General features: G+C 38.1%; 1 protein-coding gene across 5 annotated transcripts in view; it reads right to left on the bottom strand.

The window, feature by feature from the left end:
* SYT14 (synaptotagmin 14) overlaps positions 1–21,545 on the bottom strand; it is an 89,449-nt gene that overhangs the window by 17,316 nt on the left and 50,588 nt on the right. For 4 of the 5 annotated variants that reach the window (XM_087717737.1, XM_087717740.1, XM_087717735.1 and 1 more), the window contains one exon: positions 7,730–7,998. In XM_087717737.1, the coding sequence (XP_087573863.1) occupies positions 7,730–7,998 (269 nt within the window). The remainder of the gene's footprint in view (positions 1–7,729; positions 7,999–21,545) is intronic. The other variant, XM_087717738.1, reaches the window with a different exon arrangement.

Below are 21,545 nucleotides of genomic sequence, written 5' to 3'. Positions count from 1 at the left end.
TGTTCTCTATCCTACCTACCTACAAATTTAAGCCAGCCCAGCCTGCCGCCCACTGATTGGATTGGCCTGGACTCCAGCCAATCAGTGAGCTGGCTGGGATGGGAAATTTTTAGCACGCCACGTGCTGAAAATTTTCCATCCCAACCAGCTCACTGATTGGCTGGACTCCGCTTAGCTGAGCACGCCTGCGCAAGTTTCCATTTCCTTTCCTCTTTTGGGGTTGCAGCTGAGCTTACTCACTGGTGAGTAATCTAATCTATTCTATCTAATAATCAGAGAATTTTCCGCTCGTCGCGGCAGGAGAAGAGGGTAGGGGCAGCTGCAGCTGCCCGCAGAGAAGTTCCTCTCGCTTCCGGGGCTCCCGCTGCCTGGCAGAAGCCCCTGAAGCGCGGGCGGCTGCCCCCTCCCTCTCCTCCTGCCGCGGAGTCCGTTCGTGCAGAGAATTTTCCGCCTGCCCCAGCTGAGTGAATGAATTAAATTTGGGATCGCCGCGGCAGGAGAGGGAGGGGGCAGCCACCCGCAGAGAAGTTCCTCTCGCTTCCGGGGCTCTGAACCGCATGGAGTTTCTCTGCGGGCGGCTGCCGCTGCCCCCCCCTCTCCTCCTGCCGTGGAGTCCGTTCGGGATTGTGCGCCTCTGCTCTGCAGCGAAAATGCCACCGCCACCCCCTCTGGCTCTTCCCACCCAGACACCTGCCGCCCAGGAGCTGCCCGAAAACCTTCCTGCCCACCACCGGCTGCACCGCAGCTGACTCGCCCTGAGTGGGCTGGAAGGCTTTGGGCATCCAAAGAAGAGGCGCGAGCGGATGGCAGTGGGGTCGCCGCACGGGAGCCGCCAGAAGCCTTCCCCCCCCCTTTCCTTCCCTCGGCTGCGAAAAGGATGAGTGGAGGGCGGAGCCGCGGAGGGTCTGGACCGAGACGGGCCACGCTGAGGTGGGGAGACGGATAAGGCAGAGCTCCGAGCGAGTCGTGAGTTTCCTTCTTTGGAAAATCTCTGAAAACAGAGCGCTAGCTGGGGGAGCCGCCGCAGCAGCAGGAGCCCTTCAAGGGAGCCCCTGAGCTGCGAGGGGAGGGAAAGATGCCCCGACTTGGGAGCCGTGTAGTTTGAAAGAGAAGCAGCAGCTGCGCATTTCCAAAAAGCTCTCCCGGAGCCAGCGTGTGGACTGAGGAGCGTCGGGTGTGTGTAGGATTTGCTGGAGAGGAGGAGGACTTGGTGCTGGGTAGGCTCGGAAGGGCTGTAGAGAGCTTTGCGGGGCAGGGGGAGGGAGCGATGGGATGATGCACCAAAGGTACCGGGGAGGGGCAGCCTTCGTGGCGTAGGTTAGCTCAGGATCGGTCCCCAGCCCCACCGCTTTTAGGGGCTGGAGGAGCGGGCAGTGATGGGGATGAAGTTGAAGAGTGCTGGCGGAGAGCCTGAGGAAGGGGTTACTTGGGGGGGGGCTTAAAAGGAGATGGCCGGGTGGGAAGAGGGTGAGCGCTTTGGAAAATCTCTGAAAACGGAGCGCTAGCTGGGGGAGCCGCCGCAGCAGCAGGAGCGAGGGGAGGGAGAGATGCCCCGACTTGGGAGCTGTGTAGTTTGAAAGAGAAGCAGCAGCTGCGCCTTTCCAAAAAGCTCTCCCGGAGCCGGCAAGCAAGGGACATGTGCACTGAGGAGTGTCGGGTGCATGTAGGATTTGCTGGAGAGGAGGACGTGGTGCTGGGTAGGCTTGGAAGGGCTGTAGAGAGCTTTGCGGGGTGGGGGGAGGGAGCGGCGGGGAAATACAGTCTTCGGGGTGGGGAGAAGAAGCAGTTAGTCTCTCGACGGGTCACTCAGAAACTGGGTTTGGGGCTGTGAAGTTCCGCTGTTGGGACGCGATGCATCTGTAGCGGAGGAGCGGGATCCTGAGGGAGGCTGTTGCAGAAGGGCGAAATCTGAGATTTCTTCGCTTCTGCAGCAGGATAACGTTTGTTCTTTAGAGGAAGTGGGGGAGAGACCACTACAGTTGCATTTCTTTTCTTGCTGGGGATTTAGAAGTCTTATGTTTACTTTTATTCCTGGGGAAAAAAACAAACCCGAGCCTCCGCCGTTGTCCAACCCTCGCGTTTCCTGGCAAGAAATCCATCCCCCATTATGACGAGGTACGCCGGCTTTCGATTGGTTAAGGCATCCTCGGCATCCCCCAGGTGATCTCCGGGCCCCCGGCTTCCCCATCTCCTCTCCTATGGGGAGACGTGCATCATAATGTTGTAAGCTGCCCGGAGTTACCTGTGTGTGAGGTGGGCTGCCCTATGCATTTGTGTTTGTGTGCTGGAGAGAAAGTGAAAAAGAGAGGGGGAATTATATTAATTAGAAGCGGCGGTGGCGGACGTCGGCAGCGACTGTAACGACTGCTCGGGCGAGGTGCGGAGGAAGAACGGAAGGTCCCTCCCGCCCGTGACGACGGCTCCAGCCATGGATGAGCAGGCGGGCCCCAACAACAGCAACGCACTGCTCTTGCCGCCACCTCCAGATGGGAAGCAACCACGCCTGTGCGGCCCCTGTGCTGCGGTGGGAAGCGAGTCGGCAAGGCGTGGTTGCTTCCCACCCGGAGGTGGCGGCAAGAGCAGCGCGTTGTTGTTGTTGTTGAAGAAGACATCGGAGCCAGCCTGCTCGTCCATGGCTGGAGCCGTCGTCGCGGGCGGGAGGGACCTTCCGTTCTTCCTCCGCACCTCGCCTGCACGGTCATTACAGTCGCTGCTGACGTCCGCCACCGCCGCTTCCCTCGTCTGTCTCGATTGCTGGAAGCAGTAACAAACGGCGCGTCTGCTCCGCTGTCAGCGCCTTGACAGCCACCCCAACCGGCGGCTACCGGGCCTCGCTGGAGTCAATTGCAAAACCGCGTTCAGCACTTTGAGGACCTGAGGCATCTTGGGAAATGCAGTTCCCTATCGGAAAGAATGGAGTAGCTGCGAATTTGTAACAACAACAGAAGATAATAACTTGGTGCTTCGCAGGTTACGAAAATCTCAAGTTTGATTTGCACACTGTTTTTTAAAAGTTAGATAAAGAAATTATGCTGTGAAAGCGACTAGAAAGCCTCCCCTCCCCTTCCTGTGTGCGAGAAAGGGAAGGAGAGGAAGGAAGGAGGGAGGGGGGAAGGAAAAGAAGAAGGGAGGGGGGAGAAGATGGAAGGAGAAAAGATGGATGGAAGGAGAAAGAATGGAAGGAGAAGGAGGAAGATGGAAGAAAAAAAGAAGAAAAAGAAGAAGGGAGGGAGAAAAGAGGGAAGGAGGTAGGAAGAAAAGGGGAAGAGAGGGAAAGAGCAGAAAGACAAAGAGGATGAAGTTGATAGGCAAGAGGAAAGAGGAAGGAAGGAAAAAAGAAAAAGGGAGGGAGAGAGGAAAGAAGAAAAGATGGAACTAGAAAGGAAAGAAGGGAGGGAGGGAGGAAAGGGGAAGACAAGGAGAGAGCAGAAAAACAGAGAAGGTGAAGGTAGATAGGCAGAAGGAAGGAAGAAGGAAGAAATAGGAAAGGAGGGAAGGAGGAAGGAACAGAATAGCAATAGCAATAGCAGTAGACTTATATACCGCTTCATAGGGCTTTCAGCCCTCTCTAAGCGGTTTACAGAGAGTCAGCATATTGCCCCCAACAATCTGGGTCCTCATTTTACCCACCTCGGAAGGATGGAAGGCTGAGTCAACCCTGAGCCGGTGAGATTTGAACCGCTGAACTGCTGATCTAGCAGTAGCCTGCAGTGCTGCATTTAACCACTGCGCCACCTCGGCTCCGAAGCGAAGAGGAAGAGAGAAATGGAAAGAGCAGAAAGACAGAGAAGGTAGATAGGCAAAAGAAATGAAGCTGAAAGAATGGAAGGAGGAAGGAAGAGAAAAAAGGAGGAAGGGAGTGAGTGAGGAAAGGAGATGATGGAAGGAGAAAGGAAGGAAGAGAGGGAAAGAGCAGAAGATGGATATGTTGGCATGAAAGGGATCCGGGCACAATCTCACCTGTTCCAAGTAAAGTTGCCTTTTGCAATTGGCTACCGGTAATCCTCGACTTACGACCAGGATTGATCCCCCAATTTCTGTTGCTAAGGGAGACGTTTGTTAAATGATTTTTGCCTCATTTTGCGACCTTTTATTGCCACGTTAAGTGAATCATGGTGGTTGTTAAGTCAGGAACATGGCTGTTTAGTGACCAAAATTACAATGGCATTGAAAAAAGTGACTGATGACCATTTTTCACACTTAGCGACCATTTTCACACTTAGCGACCGTTGTGGCATCCTCATGGTTACGCGATCAAAATGTTGATGTTTGGCAACAGATTCGTATTTCTGATGATAGTTTGAAATGGTGACAGTATAAATTATTGCTGGTGTAATACTTAACAATGGTTTTTAAGGATTTCTTTTATTTATAGAATACCTTTTTTATTATTTTGGGGGGATTTTTACTTTTAAATTGTTTATAAAATGTATTTACTACAAGAAATGTTCCTTTTTGCAAATGTGATCTTTGCAAATCTTTGTGATGCAATATGTTCAGACCAGGTTTATGTGTCTCAAAGTGGCTGCTATTCTATGGGCAGGCCAGGTTGGTGCAAGGCAGCTTTGCCAGATTTTGTGTGTTGAATTTTGAATTTTATATCGTATAAAGAATGGAAGGAGGAAGGAAGAGAAAAAAGGAGGAAGGGAGTGAGTGAGGAAAGAAGAGGATGGAAGGAGGGAGGAAGGAAGGAAGAGAGGGAAAGAGCAGAAGACAGATAAGGTGAAGGTAGATAAGCAAGAGGAATGAAGGAAGAAGTGAGGAGTCTCGAGGAGGGGGAAAACATTTAGTGACCAAAGTTACAATGGCATTGAAAAAAGTGACTGATGACCATTTTTCACACTTAGCGACCGTTGCGACCATTTTTCACACTTAGCGACCGTTGCAACCATTTTTCACACTTAGCGACCGTTGCAGCATCCTCATGGTCACGTGATCAAAATTTTGTTTGGCAACAGATTCGTATTTATTCTGGTTTCAGTGTCCTGGGGTGACCTTTTGACAAAAAAAATTTTTTTAATCAAGCCCCCCCCCCCCGGGTCAAGGGTGTCCCTCTTTTCCAAACTGAAAATCTGGTCACCTTAATCTATCTATCTATCCATACATATATATAATCCCATATATATATGAGATAAAAAATATCTTTCCTTGCATTATGGGAAGTTTTTGTTTATTTCACGTATAGAGTAATAAAACAATCTATTAAGGACAATATATGCACAGCAATAAAAATATACTTTTATAGATTGCAGGAAAAGTTAAATGGGACATTGGAAAAAGAATATCCAAAATTTTATTACATCTTAGAACAGATGTAATAAACAGATGTGTTTAAACCAAAGAGATGTATAAATAGATCATTTATTCTTTAAGTACTTTCTACTAGAAATGTGAAAAAACATTTTGAGATTGAAATGTTCCACTCCCCAAATATCCAAACTGTCCCATTATAGGAATGGCTCATTCTGACCATATTAGAACAGGTCTGATTCAAAATGAATCACTCTTACATCAATATAGAGCATTTCAAGAATTTTGATAGAATCAAAATGTACTTCCCTCCAACCTCAAAATTGGAATGATCTTTCCAAGGACAGAATAGAACAATTTGGGTTGTAACTCAATAACAACAAAAAATGTGCACATCTCTACTAATATATCTACATATTCAATTTATTTCACTGCCAATTGTTCACATGGGTTTTGATTTGTGGTGTGCATTCTAAGTTGTTTAACTGTTGCAAGATCAAAACTCCATATCATTTGTTTGATCCTAATAAAGATATGTACTAGGAGATGCAATTCTCTAAATTTCTAAATGCAATATAGCATTTTTATTTTGTATTTTAAAGTTAGAATGAGGGCTTCTTGATCTTTGGTTAACTTCTAGAATTTGGATTATCATTATTTATGAAATTAATAAATATTGCAATTTTTGTGTTGACATAAAGCCTTATCTAACAGTTCTAGTTGCTGGAAGACAGGAAGACTAGTTAAGAGCTGCTAGATGACATATTCACACAGCTATTCTACTGTTAGAAACATGCATGTTGATTCGCAAAGCAGTTTCAAAACATTTTTTCCTATGAAAATTCATTGATGCAAAATATCTCCTCAAAACTCTGTGCAGCCCTGATGATTACTGTGTTTTATAATCCATGGTTAGAGCAATCAATGTATTCTGATTCTGAATGACAATATTCTCCTACTATGGATGATTTTTTTCTCTCATGGAGCCACACAGTTATCAAAATTTCACATAACTGCAGCATTTGTGCAGAATTGTAGCTTTTCATTAAAATGCAATAAGAAATAACAAAACACACAGCTTTCAACAAAATTATACTGATTGCAATAACAACAAAATAAATATAAATATAAAACAGAAAATTGCATGACAAATTTTGGTCACATTGATTATTGCATAAAAGCAAGGACCAAAAAAATAGAGAATTAAAAGAAAAATTAGATAAGATGATATTCACAATATAACTTTTATGTGAATAGCTTTTAAAAGCTAACAGTGGTGTAATCTGAATTATGTGTGTATGCAGCAGGCAAAATCATGATTTTGCATGCATAAACAAAAGTGACAGATTTTGTATAATGTAAGGCCATTTTGATACAAATGTTGAGTCCTACAAATGCCTCTGGATAGTTGTATGAATGACAACTTGTCTAACTTTCCTTAATTCCTTGAGTCTCTTTGCAAAATACACATTTTAAGGAAGGAAAGGAAAATAGGCCTAATTTTAAATGAAATATTGTGAAGTTCAGGAGTATGTATGTATGTATGTATGTATGTATGTATGTATGTATGTATGTATGTATTATAATTTTGTCTGTTTCTCTTAAGGCTGAATTCCAAATCTCAGCCTGTGATGTAAAAGTAAAAGGTAATGTTTTATCTACTTCAGCTTCAGTACTGGTGATTTTGTGGACATACCTACATAGATTTTGAAGCAACAACAAGGAAGTAGTTTGCTGCTGCCTTCTCACAGGATATTTTATAATTCCAGTTTAGTCTATAACCCTGGATTTTCAGGTCTCTTCTATCCAAGTCTTAACCAAGTCAGACCCTGCTTAGCTTTTTGAGAATAGCTCAAGTCGGCTGGTTTGGCATCCTACTGGGTCAAATATTATGCAAGAGGACAGAAATAAGCAACATTTCTGTAGTCAGGGGCAACAGTTAACACTTGTAAAGAAGACAAGAGTTAACACTTGTTTTAACAGGTATTAAGAAGACAGGGGTCCAAATACCATATAGTCAACAAGGCTTTGTTATATTATTTTTGTTGCAAATTGTGATAAATATAAAATTTGGTATAAAATTAAGAGCTTTTAGGTGTTTCCTATTCCAAAATGGCAAGAAAATGCACCAGGAAAAGAGGTAGAATAGTTAGGGAGCATAAACTAGGGAAATGTAACTCTTAGCTCAGCAGTTCTACTTATCCTACTGTATAGTCTTCCAGGGCCTACACCTTAATACTGTAATATGAAGACTCTAAGCATTGCTCTTACACTGACCTTCCTTTTGTAAACAGAAAAGACCTTTGACATCAATGTTAACCTGAGAAAAAGTGTTTAATGAGAGTTTCTAAAATTGTGTCTCAGAAAGCACATACATAGGTCAATCAATGGATACCTGTCAATACATAATAGAAAAGAGCTTTAAAAATTCATGCTTCATTTTATGCTAAACAGTTTTGGGAACTTTTTTTTTTTTTACCTCTGGGCTAAGGACAGCAGTACTATCACTAGGCACATCTTCTTCATATCCTTTGTTATGGAAACTTTCTATTTCATGCCCGTTACTTCCTTCACTTGGGCATTTATAAGAACATCTTGGACTGTTGCTGCACTGAGAGAATTCACATTTGCTCTCACCAAATTCCGAAGGTGTACAGGAAAGATGCGGAGAGCCACTATCATCCATATATGGTGGAGGCTGCAATTCATCAAGAGGAGGTGTTTGTCTCATTCTTTGAATACAGTCTGCTGTGAAGAAATGACAGCATAGACTTTCATTTTGTAAGTAATATGACTAGAGGGTAGGATTTGTTCAGCTAGACCACATTCAAAGTGGGGTTCTGATTTAAAAAGAAACACATTGCACTTACTCCATGTAACCTGCTAAGGCCTGACAGATCCAGATAAGGGTTTGTTTCCCCAATCTTCCAAAATGGTCCCCCTTTGCTAATTTTCACTGCTGCTAATAGTTTTGTTCAACTATATTTTGACCTTGTACATGAAATAGAAACCATTATTACATTGTGATATATTTTGCACCTATAAATATGCATAATGCTTCTTTGACTATTATCATTTAACCCATGTCCTGATCCTACATTCAGTCACAGTTTTGATTTTGCAAAATATACTAAGGATTTTTTTTCTTTGTGTTACACTTGCCAAAACCCATAACCAAATTATCATAAATGATTTTATTTATGCTATTAATTAATTACTGAAATGTATGAACTGAAACATTTTTATCCAATTAAAACATAATTCTGCATAATAAAATACTTTAAAATTTATACTCATTGAATTGGTATTCCACCTTCTATCTCTATTTCAATAAAAGGGATGTATCTTTTAAAATAAACTGCATGATATATTACACACAAACATGCATATCTAAAAACAAGCATGTAATTTCTTTCAAAATCAATTTTTCTTCATATGCACATTAACAAAGATATAGTTAATTCTTCAATTTAACATTAAAGAAAACTGAAATAATCTTCCAGTAATTTATAGTTTGCAAATCAGTATGGTGTATCATAATATAGTTTAAAGCAGGAGAGACAGAAGATACTCTAAGAAGAAATAATCAAAAAGATCTATATGGAGAAATCTATTTAAGAATGTAGAACATTTATCATTTTCCTACCCATTTACAAGCAAAAAAAAAACAAAAAAAAAAACCATTAGCTAGGATTTTATTGGAGCAGGTGCCACAAAGCAAGTGTGCAAGTTTGCAATTTTGCAGCATACTTATACAGTTTTAGGCAAAGAAGATACACAGTTCTGATTATTATTAGGTTAATGCAAATAGGCCAGTCCCTGCTTAACATCAGTCGGCAGGTAATACAAGTATTTTTTCATTATGTAAGTTCTTTACCTCTGCGTGTGATCTTTACTGTTCATTTATTAATGATGAACTTTTATGACCTTGGCACTTTCCAGCTCTTTCTGCCTATTTGATTCAAGTTCTTGCAGTTTTAAGTGTCATTCTAAAAGAGGGCTAAGCTTTTCAAAATGGCTTTAAGCTACTCCATCATTGGCACTTTACAAATATTAGCCCTTTTTCAAAATTTGCCTGTGATAATACTCCAGAAATCCATTCTCTGGAGGAAAAAAGAGTTGAAGAAACTATTAATGCTACTAGCAAATTTTGGTGGGTTGTGAACAAGTGTTTATTTATTTTATGAATCAGCTTATGTACAGCTGCCCATCTCACCAAAAAGTGATTCTGGGTGAGCACAACAATCAGATAAAAATATACATATAAAAACAACAGATACACAGTAAAAATGTACAAAATTAGATTAAAAATAAATGTATAGAAAATATTTTTCCTGCAGGAGGAAAATAATGATGTATAACTATTAGCATTAATGTTTAAACTGTAATCTCCATCCTCTCTTGAGGAAGTTAAAAATGTTCAGTTGTTCAATGTTTCTTTAATTTTGTTTTCCATATTAACTCCTTCCAGAAACAGAAGATTAATGTCAGTTATATTGTACATCTCAGTGTCCCAAAGGTCTCTATCATCTCTTCCTATTTTTGTCCTAATATTCAATTTTTGCCAACTATTTGTTTTGTTTCATTAACATCTTTAAACCGTTTCCTCATTTTTTTAAGTCAAAACTTTTAGCTAAAGAATAGCTACACCAAACCTATTTTGCACATTAACTGGGAGGTGTTTTTTTTTCTTATTCTTTAAATTAGTACATGAAGACATACATGTTATTTATTATCATCCTGATTCTATCAAGTTTCTTTAGCACTGTACAGATTGCAAGTAAATGCTTTGTAATCAGGCCTATTTTCATTCTCAGTGGTATATACTCTGATACCCCTGGCCTCCCTTTTTCTGCTATTCTTTTTATGCAGCATTCTTCATGTCTATTTTTAATCTAACCTAAGTTTCAAAAGTTTAAATCCTTCAGTGGCTTCTAGCAAATGTTAAAACAATTTAAATAAAACATAAAATGAAATACATGTTTAAAAATTAAACCAAATCCTTTATTCTGAAATATTAAATGCCCACAGAGGTTTCTACTATGCTACACCAGTGTACTAAGTGTAAATGAAATTTTCATTTTTTAATATTTTTGGAGTTCATCTCACCAAATAACCCTGCTCTGTATCATGCATACAGGATATCAATAATAAATATTTAATGAAAGACAACTTATAAAGTAAGAAAATCAATGTGTTGTGAGAAGTGAAAGCAGATAATATTGTGGTAGCTGTAACTTAATAAGAGTTACCAAAAATAATTTAAGAACTATCCAGCAATAAGTTCCACTGAGGGTCAACGTTGGCAAGCTATAGTACTACAAGCCATATTCCACCTCAAACCTGATTTTTTTAAATCTCTAAAGTTGTCTCAGCTGTGCGTGCTGAAATTTAATAAGGAAACACCAAACATGGATAATGTGGTTTTATGCAATTTTAATTATTTAGCTGTTTTAAAAAATAAGATAAATTTTAATGTTCAACAAAATCCTTATAAGTGGTTAGGAAAAAAAAATCAAGAAAATCCTGGCTACTGTACATAGTTGTGAGTAGTTTCACTTTTTTCCTGGAGAAACTCCAGACATGGATAGCATATCTTTAGTGAATCAATAAAATATATGCAAAGGCCTACTTAGAGGAATAAAAGTCAAAATGGGGATGAGTTTAGCTATTTTTTGTTTGGAAAAATCTGCTAAAATATAAAAAGAATAACAAATACCATGACAAATTCTTATTTGTTTAATCAAGGAAATTAAAATTCAGTTCTTTAAAAAGAACTTCACCCAAAGCTAGAAAATTAGTTATAAAAGGCCTGATATGAGTCCTTCGGGAGTGGGCGGCATACAAGACAAATAAATAAATAAATAAGTTTTTACATCACTTATCAATTCTAAACTAGGAAGAAGAAGGAAAAGAGAAGTTGGCAGAATGAATGAAAAAAGAAGAGAGAATAAAGGAATGAGGGGTGCTTGGAGCTTTCTGAGCTTGGTGGTTTTCTTGCAGATGCATCATTACCAAATTAGGTAACATTATCAGTACTACATATTTGCATTGAGTTTGGTAATGAAACATCTGCAAGAAAATTACCCAGACCAGAGATCACCAAGGTTCCACAGTTCAATCCTGAGCTACAAATAGTCTATCAAAAGGAGCAAGGACAGTCATTACATTCACAGTAGTTTTGTTCAAACAGCAAAATAAATATTAAGTATTCTTCTTTTAATTTACTATGTAAACAGCATTCTTCAGCCTGACTATTTTTGCTTAAAATTCTCATAAATTAAAATCAGTATAGTCTATTTCCCATTCTTCAGTATTAAAAAATAGAATAAGTTAATAGATTTGTCTGCATTATGTATTTCAGTGCAATTCATACAAAAACTACCTCATTAGTGAAAATATTGAAATTGATAAGTGTGCATTATGTTTGATATGAACTGAAACAGTTTAATTTCCAGTTCATTTTCTTATCCCTAAACTTTCTGCATTAAATATGAAAATATTAATTCTGCATCTAGATTTTAGCACACTCTTCCCCTACTTCACTCACAGATATTTACAAGCAAAATCAATTGGATCTTCATCACCAATGCAATTAATTAATATTGGTTAATTAGCAGCAAAGAAAATCAACAACACGGGGAAGAATGTAGCCTTAGCATATTAATCTACACTAAGGGTGTTATCAAAAACTTGCTCTTGTAAAATTTATTTTTTGTAAAATAATATGTGGTATGTTGGTTTGTCCCTCAATGCTCAATTAAACTTGCAAGAAACAATTTCATTGATAGAAAATATGTTTTGATGCCTAAATTGAAATTACTTTTTTACACAGCTTGTAAAACAAGCCATTTGAAGGTAGTTGATGAGTAGCTTAAGTGCTAAGAAATCTGATAGTTACAGCTGCAAAATGTGGGAATAATGATTCTGAAACAAACAAACAAAAATATTTTATTCCAGATCCATTTATAAGCTAAGTGATTTTATATTTTATTAAAATGTTCCAATGATCTCTTATGACCGCTTTGATTTCTTTCATTATAATATATTGTTATATTTTGGAACTAATCTGGCAACAAAAAGACAAAAACAAATGGATTTTCTTTCCCTTAGTGCAAGCAAAGTAGTATATTAATCTGCTCTAACAAGTTTTAAAATATTTCCATTGCCAATTCTATGCAAATATCAAGAAAGACGCAAAAAAATTTAACCAAAAAGTATGAAACAATATTAGATAAGTATTTTATGGAGTGTCTCAAAGGCATAATGACTACTCACAATATTTTCTACTGAGTATTAAGGGGAACATTAAACTCCTCCTCTTTTCTTTATATAAATTATTCAAAACTTAGGAAGGAAAAAATGCAGTTGTGAAAGAACATGGTAGTATGAATGAAATGGAATAAGAAAACTGCTAAAGGTATTATTGAATGCTGTCCTTAACAGATATATTAGATATAAGGAAGTATAAGAAGCTGGAAAGATACCAAGGCCTGAAAAAGAAACTAGAAAGGATGTGGAAAATAAAACAAAAACAAAAGCGGTCCCAGAAATCCTAACTTTCATGCTCACCAAAATAGCAGGACAACCTGTCTACTTTTTCATGCAGACAATGTTACCATTACATCACAGACCCCTATAAAACTTAAAAGAGCTGTAAGCAAAAAAAAAACCAAAACCATCGTACCTAATTTCAAAAAAAATTCTAATTTTTGCCATGAGAACAAAATCTGGATAATAGAGAAGAATAGGTTCAACCAAGTCAGTATCTTCAAATGTCTTGAGGTAGTTTTCTACTTCAAATTATCAGTACACATGATTAAGCACATCTAGTACCAATGGCTATTAATAATGCATTTGTTTGTTTGTTTAAATTTATATAGTCTCTTGTTGCTAACACCAACTTCATTAAAGCAAAATATTTGGATCAAAACTGAGAAGGGGTTCAAATAGGAATTTATTCCAAGAAGAACAAACTGGAGCCAGTGCAAATGAAATGTTTAAGAACTATCTCTGTTGACCCTAACAGGAAAGCCAACATCCAGATTTGATTGGAGATAAGAATGCCTGTAATTCAAAAATGAGCTTGAAGTCTGATAAATTCAGTTCTTGCCAACAGGCCTGCCATTTATAAACTGGAAATTGGTGGAAGAACAGAATACCATGCTAAATTAAATACATTGTCCCAGAATAACAGAATTTGGTTTGTTATGGGTGTATGGTAACTAGAGAACTATTTACATACTGTCACCTTCCCCCAAGTTGAGAAAAGCATTCTTTATACAGTAGTTAGATGCATCCTTTCCCCTGCATTGCTGCAAGCCAGGTATGCTAAAATTCCATTAACTGAGCATTTCTGCCCAAGTAGTGCTCTTGAGATAAAGTTATAATACAGAATAATAGACTTGGAAGGGGCCTTGGAAATCTTCTGATCCAATCCACTTCTCAGGCACCAGACCTGATACCATTCCAGACAAATGGCTTCCAATCTTTCTTTAAAAACTTCCAGTAGAGAAGCAACCACAACTTCTGGAAGCAAGCTGTTCCACTGATTAATTGTTCTCACTGTCAATTTCCCCCCCCCCCTTAATTCTAGGTTTGAATTTCTCCTTGATCAGTTTAATCTGTTACTTCTTGTCCTGCCCGCAGATGTTTTGGAGAATAGGTTGATTCCCTCTTCATTCAAAGGGTGTTCATCCCAAATTGGATAGCTAAAAGTCTGTAGAAATTCTCAATCATCCAGCTCAAGAGGCAACTGAACTTTCTTGTTTGTTTGTTTGTCTTTGAAGATGTTTCAATAACAAGAAAAAAAACAAGAAAGTCCAGTTGTCTCCTGAAAAAGTACCTTTAGGACAATCATGACCTGGATTACTGAGAATTTCTACAGACATATGGTTCAGTGATTCCCAGGTCACATCTGCCACATCCTTCAGATCTCTGGGATATAATCCACCTAGCTCTGGTGATTTGAACTCATCTAGAGTGGATAGATGTTATCTTACAGTCAGTTTGCTTAGTTCACCCCTGTTATGCAGGCAGGCTGGAAGACTGGACTAGCAACTTGTGAAGTTCATTTTAGAAGATTTGATACCCTATATCAGTCACTCAATAGCTACATTTAATACCGCCTCCTAGAAATACTAAGCTGGTTACAATGATAACTTTCCTTGCTTCCTATTTCATTATGCTGCATTATATAAATTACAATTATATATTTCAAAAAACATTATTTTTGGATTTTGGTCTACTTCATATTGGTCTTAGGTTCATTGTGCGTTAGAAGACTAAAGCTTTAATATAGCTTTAATATTATTCTTGAGAATAATTCTGGAAAAATATGCTGTAATATGCTATCACAATATTCTCTGTTGCTATGTGAGGTGTTTTTCAGATTAGGGTGGTAGCTTTGTATTTTCTATTTGTTGGTCTCTTATTTTGCTCTAATCAAAAATAAGATTATTATGTCTATGGTTTCTATCAGTTCTACACATTTCCCTTGTTTTAAAAATACAATTTACCTACAAACTTGCAAAACATGTAGAAAAGCATAGTTCTGGAAACATTCAAAAATAATTACATTTAAACTTTATGCACTCAAATTTATTTGAAACATAAAGGCCATGGTTTAACTACATAGAATACAGCACTTTGCTCGACTTATACTGAGAAATACATATTGTAACATCACTTTAGTTAATGTTACAATATTAAGAGGTGATCACAGCTGCAACAGAATTAGTTTCTATAGCAACCAAGAAGAAATAATGTGATGAAGTGCATTGTAATGTACAAAGATGGGTTCTTTACAAACAGGATTATTTTGATAAATTTTAGCTAGGATTTTTTTTCATTAAAATATTTCCTCTAAATGACTCTTCTATCTTTTAGATGTCCCAAAGATGCTTTTCCAAAAGGAAACTGGACTTTCTTGGTTTTTTCCCTTGGAAACCTTTCGCTTCTCATTCAAGAAGCTCCTTCAGTTCTTTTAGACCTTAAAATTTGGTTCAGCTTCCACACATAGTAACTTGCACTTTATTTTCTTTCAATTAAATTCAAGACATCATCATCTTCCCTAGTGAGGCACTATCTTGATGAGATTATGGGTTTGTGTTTTCTGAAGAAGATGAGAGCAAAGCCAGAGGTTCATACTGCACATGCCTCATCAGAGGAGCCAGACAAAGAATGTCTCTCCTGTAAAAAAAAATATGGTGAGACACAATTTACAGAAACCCGCGACAGATCAGTCATTACTCTGGTCAACAAGGATCATGGTAGGTGTTCAAGTTTCCAGTATGTCATATTTGGTGACAAAAAAGCTACAGGATTCAGGACTGTTGGTTGAGCAACATGGGACAGCAGCTGCAGAACTACTGGAAGAAAAGGCATTTACGCATCACAAATATATGAGACCAAAAACAAAGAAATAATTATCTGTTATAACAAATAAAGTCCAATAAGAGAATATTTGAAATGAGCGCACCAGTTCTGGAAAGAACATCTACAATTAAAAAAATACACAGAACAGAGACTAGTAGACTAGCTAATTTATAAGAAATAAAGAATTCACCAAAACAGAACAGAACAGAAAGAATCCAAAAGATCTACCCAGGGCAAAAAAGAAAGAAAATTAAAATGCCCTCTAACTAAAGAAGTAGAAGAATTGAAAGAGAATAACTGAGTATCTGGAACAGTGCAAAAACAATTGAATAAGGTTGATTACATTGAAGCTTGTTCCAAAAAACTCAGCTAGCACAAGCATTAAAATATGCCAATACGACCAATTCACCACAAGGAGGAAACCAACTAATGCACAGCACAGCTGCAATTATAATTAAACACTTAGCTGAAAGAAGAAAAAGAAAAGAACAAAGAAGAAAAAAGCCAACTAGTACATCACCAAAGTGAAAGTTCAGTCTGAAAAATAAATTCAGCAAGCTACGACTAGATCCAAGAAAACTAGAATAAATGAAAGAAAAGAAGCTGAAGAATCAAAGAATACCTGTTTTTAGGTGATATTTCTTTTTAGGTGAAAGAACGCAATAAGAGCAAAAATGGTGGAAAAAAGAGCAAGGGAAATCAAAACTTGGTACACCAGGTGAAGATAAATTATGTAGTGTTTGGTTGAAACACCAACTCATTACTAAGCTTAACAAATTTATTGCAAGAAAGTGAAATTGAAGATAGGTTAATATGTGGCAAAACCTACCTGATAATGAAACAAAGGAGGCAATATCAGGCAACTATAGACCAATTATCTACTTAGCAACAACTTTCAAATTACTAACTAGTGTGGTAGTCAATGCAGTTGAACATCACCTAGTTGAAAACAAGCACTTCCCACCAGAGCAGAAAGAAAACTGTCCAATGAAGAGCAAAAGATCAGCTCCTAACTGACAACATGACTTTCGAAAATTACAAGAGAGGGAAGACCAATTTGAATGTAGCTCAGATTGATAAAGAGGCATTAACTCCCATAATATAATTGGATAATCAAGTGATTAGAAATAACAGGAGTTAGTAGAAACATTAGTATTACATCAGAAACATTGATATAAAGATAAATGTCTCAGTAGAAGACACAGTTGTTGATCAATGGTGACAATATAGGAGAGGTTAATATCAAGAGAAGAATCTTTTAATTACCACTACTGTTTGTCATTGCACTAATCCCTCTGTCATCAATACTGAAAAATTCAGGCCATATATATAAAACATCAAAAACATTTGCCAACTATCTCACTCCTTTACATGGACTATCTATCGTTGTATAGAAAAAGAACATCTGAAATAGAATTGCTCCTCAACACTGTTGATGTATGTATGTATGTATGTATGTATGTATGTATGTATGTATGTATGTATGTATGTATGACCAAGATATTGCAAGGGAATTTGGATTGAACAAACATCAGGGGGAAAATAGTGAAAACAGAAGAAATCAAGATGCCCTGGAAATAACATCAAGAGACTGGATGAAGACAATCACTACAAATACCTCAGAATTCTTCAACTGACAATACACATTCAAATCTAACATTGAAATAAAATGTTAGAAGTGAGTATACATCATGAGAATAAATATGCTAAATTCCAAAGTCAGTGGAGGAAATAACACCGACAAGTAACACCTGGTCAATTCCAGTAATTAGATATACACCTGGAATAGTGAACTGGATTGAGGCAGAACTAAAGTCCATGATAAGAGCAGAAAAATAATGACAATAAATCATATCTTTTATCCACATAGCAATGTTGATAGTCTCTACTTACTGAGGAAAATAAGTGGGTGTACACCAATAATTAAAGAAGAAAAAAGGGCATTAGATGAATATGTGAAAGACAGTGAAGAAGATAAGCTGAAGCTAGTATACCCTGAGACATGGCAAGGTAAAATATTACCTGGCCAGAACATTTTTAAAAAATAGCAGGCAAAATATGATGACTAAAAGCAGGAAAATTGAAGAAAGAGACAGAGAGGCTAATTCTAGCTGCACAAGATCAAGCCTTAAGAACAAATGCATACAAAGCCAGAATTGGGAAGAGAACAACAGACAGCAAATGCATCTCTGCAAAAGGCTGAAGGAACAGTGGACCACCAAGTTAGCTGCTGCAAGATTACATAGATGGCATGACAAAGTAGCAACAAGTTACATTGGAAGATCTGCAAGAAATATTGTTTGCCTATAATCAGAATAGAGCTGGAAGGGACCTTGGAGGTCTTCTAGTCCAACTCCCTGCTCAAGCATGAGTCCCTATATCATTTCAGATAGGTGGCTGTCCAGTCTTTTCTTAAAAACCTCCAGTGATGAAGCACCTACAATTTTTGACACAAACTGTTTAATTGTCCTCACTGTTAGAGGAGATTTCTCCTTAATTCCCAAGTTGCTTCTCTCCTTGGTTAGTTTCTATCCATTGTTTCTTGTTTTGCCTTCTGGTGCTTTGCAAAATAAATTGACCCCCTCTTCTTTGCAACAGCCCCTCATATACTGAAACGCTGCTATCATGTTACCCCTTGTCCTTTTTTCCATACTGGCCATACCAAATTTCTGCAACAGTTTTTCAAATATTTTTATCTCCAGGCCCTTAATCATCTTAGTTGCTCTTCTTTGCACTTTTTCCAAAGTCTCGGCATTTTTTTGAAATGTATTACAAGGATTGTATTAGTTTTTTTGGCTGCCACCATAGACTGATAACTCACATTTAAACAATTGTGCACTAAGACTCCAAGGTCTCTCTTAGTTACTGTTTTTTGAGTCAGGTTTCACCTAATCTGTTCTTGTACGAAAACCCTTACCTTTCTGCATATTAAATTTCATGCTGTTGGATAGCCCCCCCCCGCCACGCAACCCTCCACATGTGCCACACCTGCCGCATATGCCCACAGGACCCCACATGTGCTACCCCCCTGCGCATGCATGGCAGAGACCCGAAAACCAGCTGGCCGCCGGGAGGTGCACACGCATGCATGGTGGAGCTGAGCTAGGGAGACGGCTTGCGTGCCTGCAGAGAGGGCTCTGCATGCCACCTCTGGCACACCTGCCATAAATTCACCATCAGTTATATACTAATAAATTGGTTTGCTTCTAATATATACAGTATATTTTACTAGCAAGATTTTAAATTTATTTATGAATCTATTTATTTTTAAAACCAGTATATCTTTAGGCTCTTAAATGCCATTTAAACTGATACATCTTCTTGTTACCACAATTAATTACAAGCATATCTCTAAGCCTTTTATGAATTTTGCCCTTATAATGTGACCCATTACTGTGGCTCACTTTATCCCCTTGAGTTCTGAAGTATCTTTGGAGTTGCCATGGATACCAGTGACATGCTTTCTCCCAAACTGCTTTGTGTGTCTTATCAAACACTAGAAACTCACACAGGAGGAATCTGAGCCATCTATGATTTTCTGCTCTCTTGATACCACTCCTTAAGTTTACTACCCCCTCTCAGAAACAAGCTGCACAATACTTACTTATGTTCTAGATAAAATATGTCAGTAACTGTTTTTGTTTTAAAAAACAGAATAGGTTGCAGAGATAAAATTGATAACATCCCTCCCTAATGTGCCAATTCAATGAGAGATTGAGTTTTTACTTTCAATACTGCTGTTTCTTTTGGTAGTAATTTGTGAATTTCAGAAATAACAAGGAAGTCCTCAGGTAAAATATAAGCAGCGTTCAGGTTTAAGACTAAGTTTAGCTTTAGAGCATGGGTAACCCATCAGTCCTACTTATAAATATAACAGCATAGAACATTTTACATATTATTCAGTGGAACAAGCATAGCAATTATTCCATTTACAACTCTTATTTTCTTCAGGTGAAATTTAAGAGAACATAGATTGGGTTCTGGGGCATTGTGAAATATAGATATTGAACAGATTCAGATTCATCTTCAGCAAAGCCTGCACTTTCAGGCTATATTCTGGAAGCAAAAATCTTTTTCATCATTCTTTAGATAGATTTTAGATTTGTTTATTTATAGGCCGCCCTTTTCCCTGAGGGGACTCAGGGCGGCTTACAATCAAAAAAAGGAAGGGGAGTGTGGGACTTTGTCTTCCAAACTTTCTTTTAAAAGCAGAGGTTTTACCCAATGTTATATTCATACCCTTTTAGAAATGTTGTTCTCTTTCTCTTAAGATACTTCTCAGTGGTATCTGAGTGGGACAATACAATTAAGGTAGTAGCCGAACCATGCAATTGAATTCCAATCATTTTTCCACGCACTTGAACTCCTGATCTTCCTATACTGATTTGTAAATTGATCCTGAAACTACTTATTACATGCATCTTCTATAAAATATGGATAAGAAGAGGCAACTTTTATGTATTTATTTATACTTTATGTCACCTTTCAAAAGCAGATTATAAGTACATAAGATGATCTGAATTTATTGCAAATAAACAAAACAGGAATAGTTAACCTTCTAGATTAAATTGCAACAGAAGGTTTATTATAAGTAGCCATAGCATTTGTGAAGAAAGCACACACTTTGTCTCTTTCAGGGTTACATAAGTGGCAATCATATAATTTCAGATTCAACAGCTGATATATCTAAACAGAAGCATAAGATTGCACTATAACTAGCAATCCTCATTGTATTCTACAAGATTAACTCCCCAATACAAAAATGTGTGATATTTTAAGGCCTAAGGGATACACTTGGCATCTGAATCACAATGAAAAACAAAACAAAATCTATATTTAGTTTGATTGTATTTACATTTCATTAAAATTGAATTATATTGATGGTATTGGTTACCCCAGGGTATTTCATGAATCCAGAATTGTAAATTTAATGGCCACTTTTTGATGAGTTTGGGAAATCATATTAAAGGGTCTTAAAGGGTCTATGAAGACCAAGGCAGGAACATCTACAAGAAGTTGATTTTATCAAAATACACAATATGCTAGCACAATAAAAATTCTATCTCTTACACATGTACATTATGATGCAACTACAAAAGGAGCAGAGTTTGCATTACCACATGTTCATATAGATTTTTTTTTTCATTTGCACTATGGATATCCATACCCCAAGGCCTCAGAATGTGTAACTGTACAAATACATCTGTACTTGTATTAAATAACCAGATTAATCCATAAGTGGATACTGGCAACCAGGTGCACAATGATTTGTCCACCATAATGAGGCATTGTGCTCACTACTGAAATCAAAGAGTTAATGGACTTTTCAGAGAATAAAGATGATCTCAAGACCATTTCAATTTCTGTTTGTTTTTATCTTAATCAGTTTTAGAGCATATCTAAATGCAATCAGCTTTTTGGAAGTTGTCATTGGCATCATCTGCATCCAGCTAATGAGTAAATGTATTTCCTGGATTCATAATGAATATATTGAATAATTATTATACTAGTGATTGGTAAAGTGAAAATGTATTAGGACTATATGAAATTTGAATGCCACTGACATTACACTTAACACTGTATTAAAGTTGCTTAATATACAATTGCACCCTGTCAGCATTAGAACATGTACCTAAGATTCTTCTGCCAGCTCTGACTGGGGAAGTGAAAGATCAATTAAAGGTGAATTAAAGATAGAAAATCTCCAAAGCCAGGTGGTCTTGAAACCCAGAGCCACTCAATCTTGAAAAGATTGAGCTGAAGATTGTTTTCTTCCATTCAGACACCCACAGCCTCTGGGCCAGTGGTGGGTTCCTACCGGTTCATATGAACAGGTAGTAGTTTGGTGGTGTGGGTCACTGGAACTGGCAGCAACCCAGGCCTGCCGCGCCCCTGAACCAGTTCTCCGGGTGGCGCCA

This window comes from Thamnophis sirtalis, unplaced genomic scaffold (assembly GCF_051295495.1).
Source record: "Thamnophis sirtalis isolate CommonGarterSnake01/CBP01778 unplaced genomic scaffold, rThaSir2_p1.2 scaffold_6, whole genome shotgun sequence".
Lineage (NCBI taxonomy): Eukaryota > Metazoa > Chordata > Lepidosauria > Squamata > Natricidae > Thamnophis > Thamnophis sirtalis.
The sequence above is the reverse complement of the archived record's forward strand: the minus strand, read 5'-3'. Positions and strand labels throughout refer to the sequence as shown.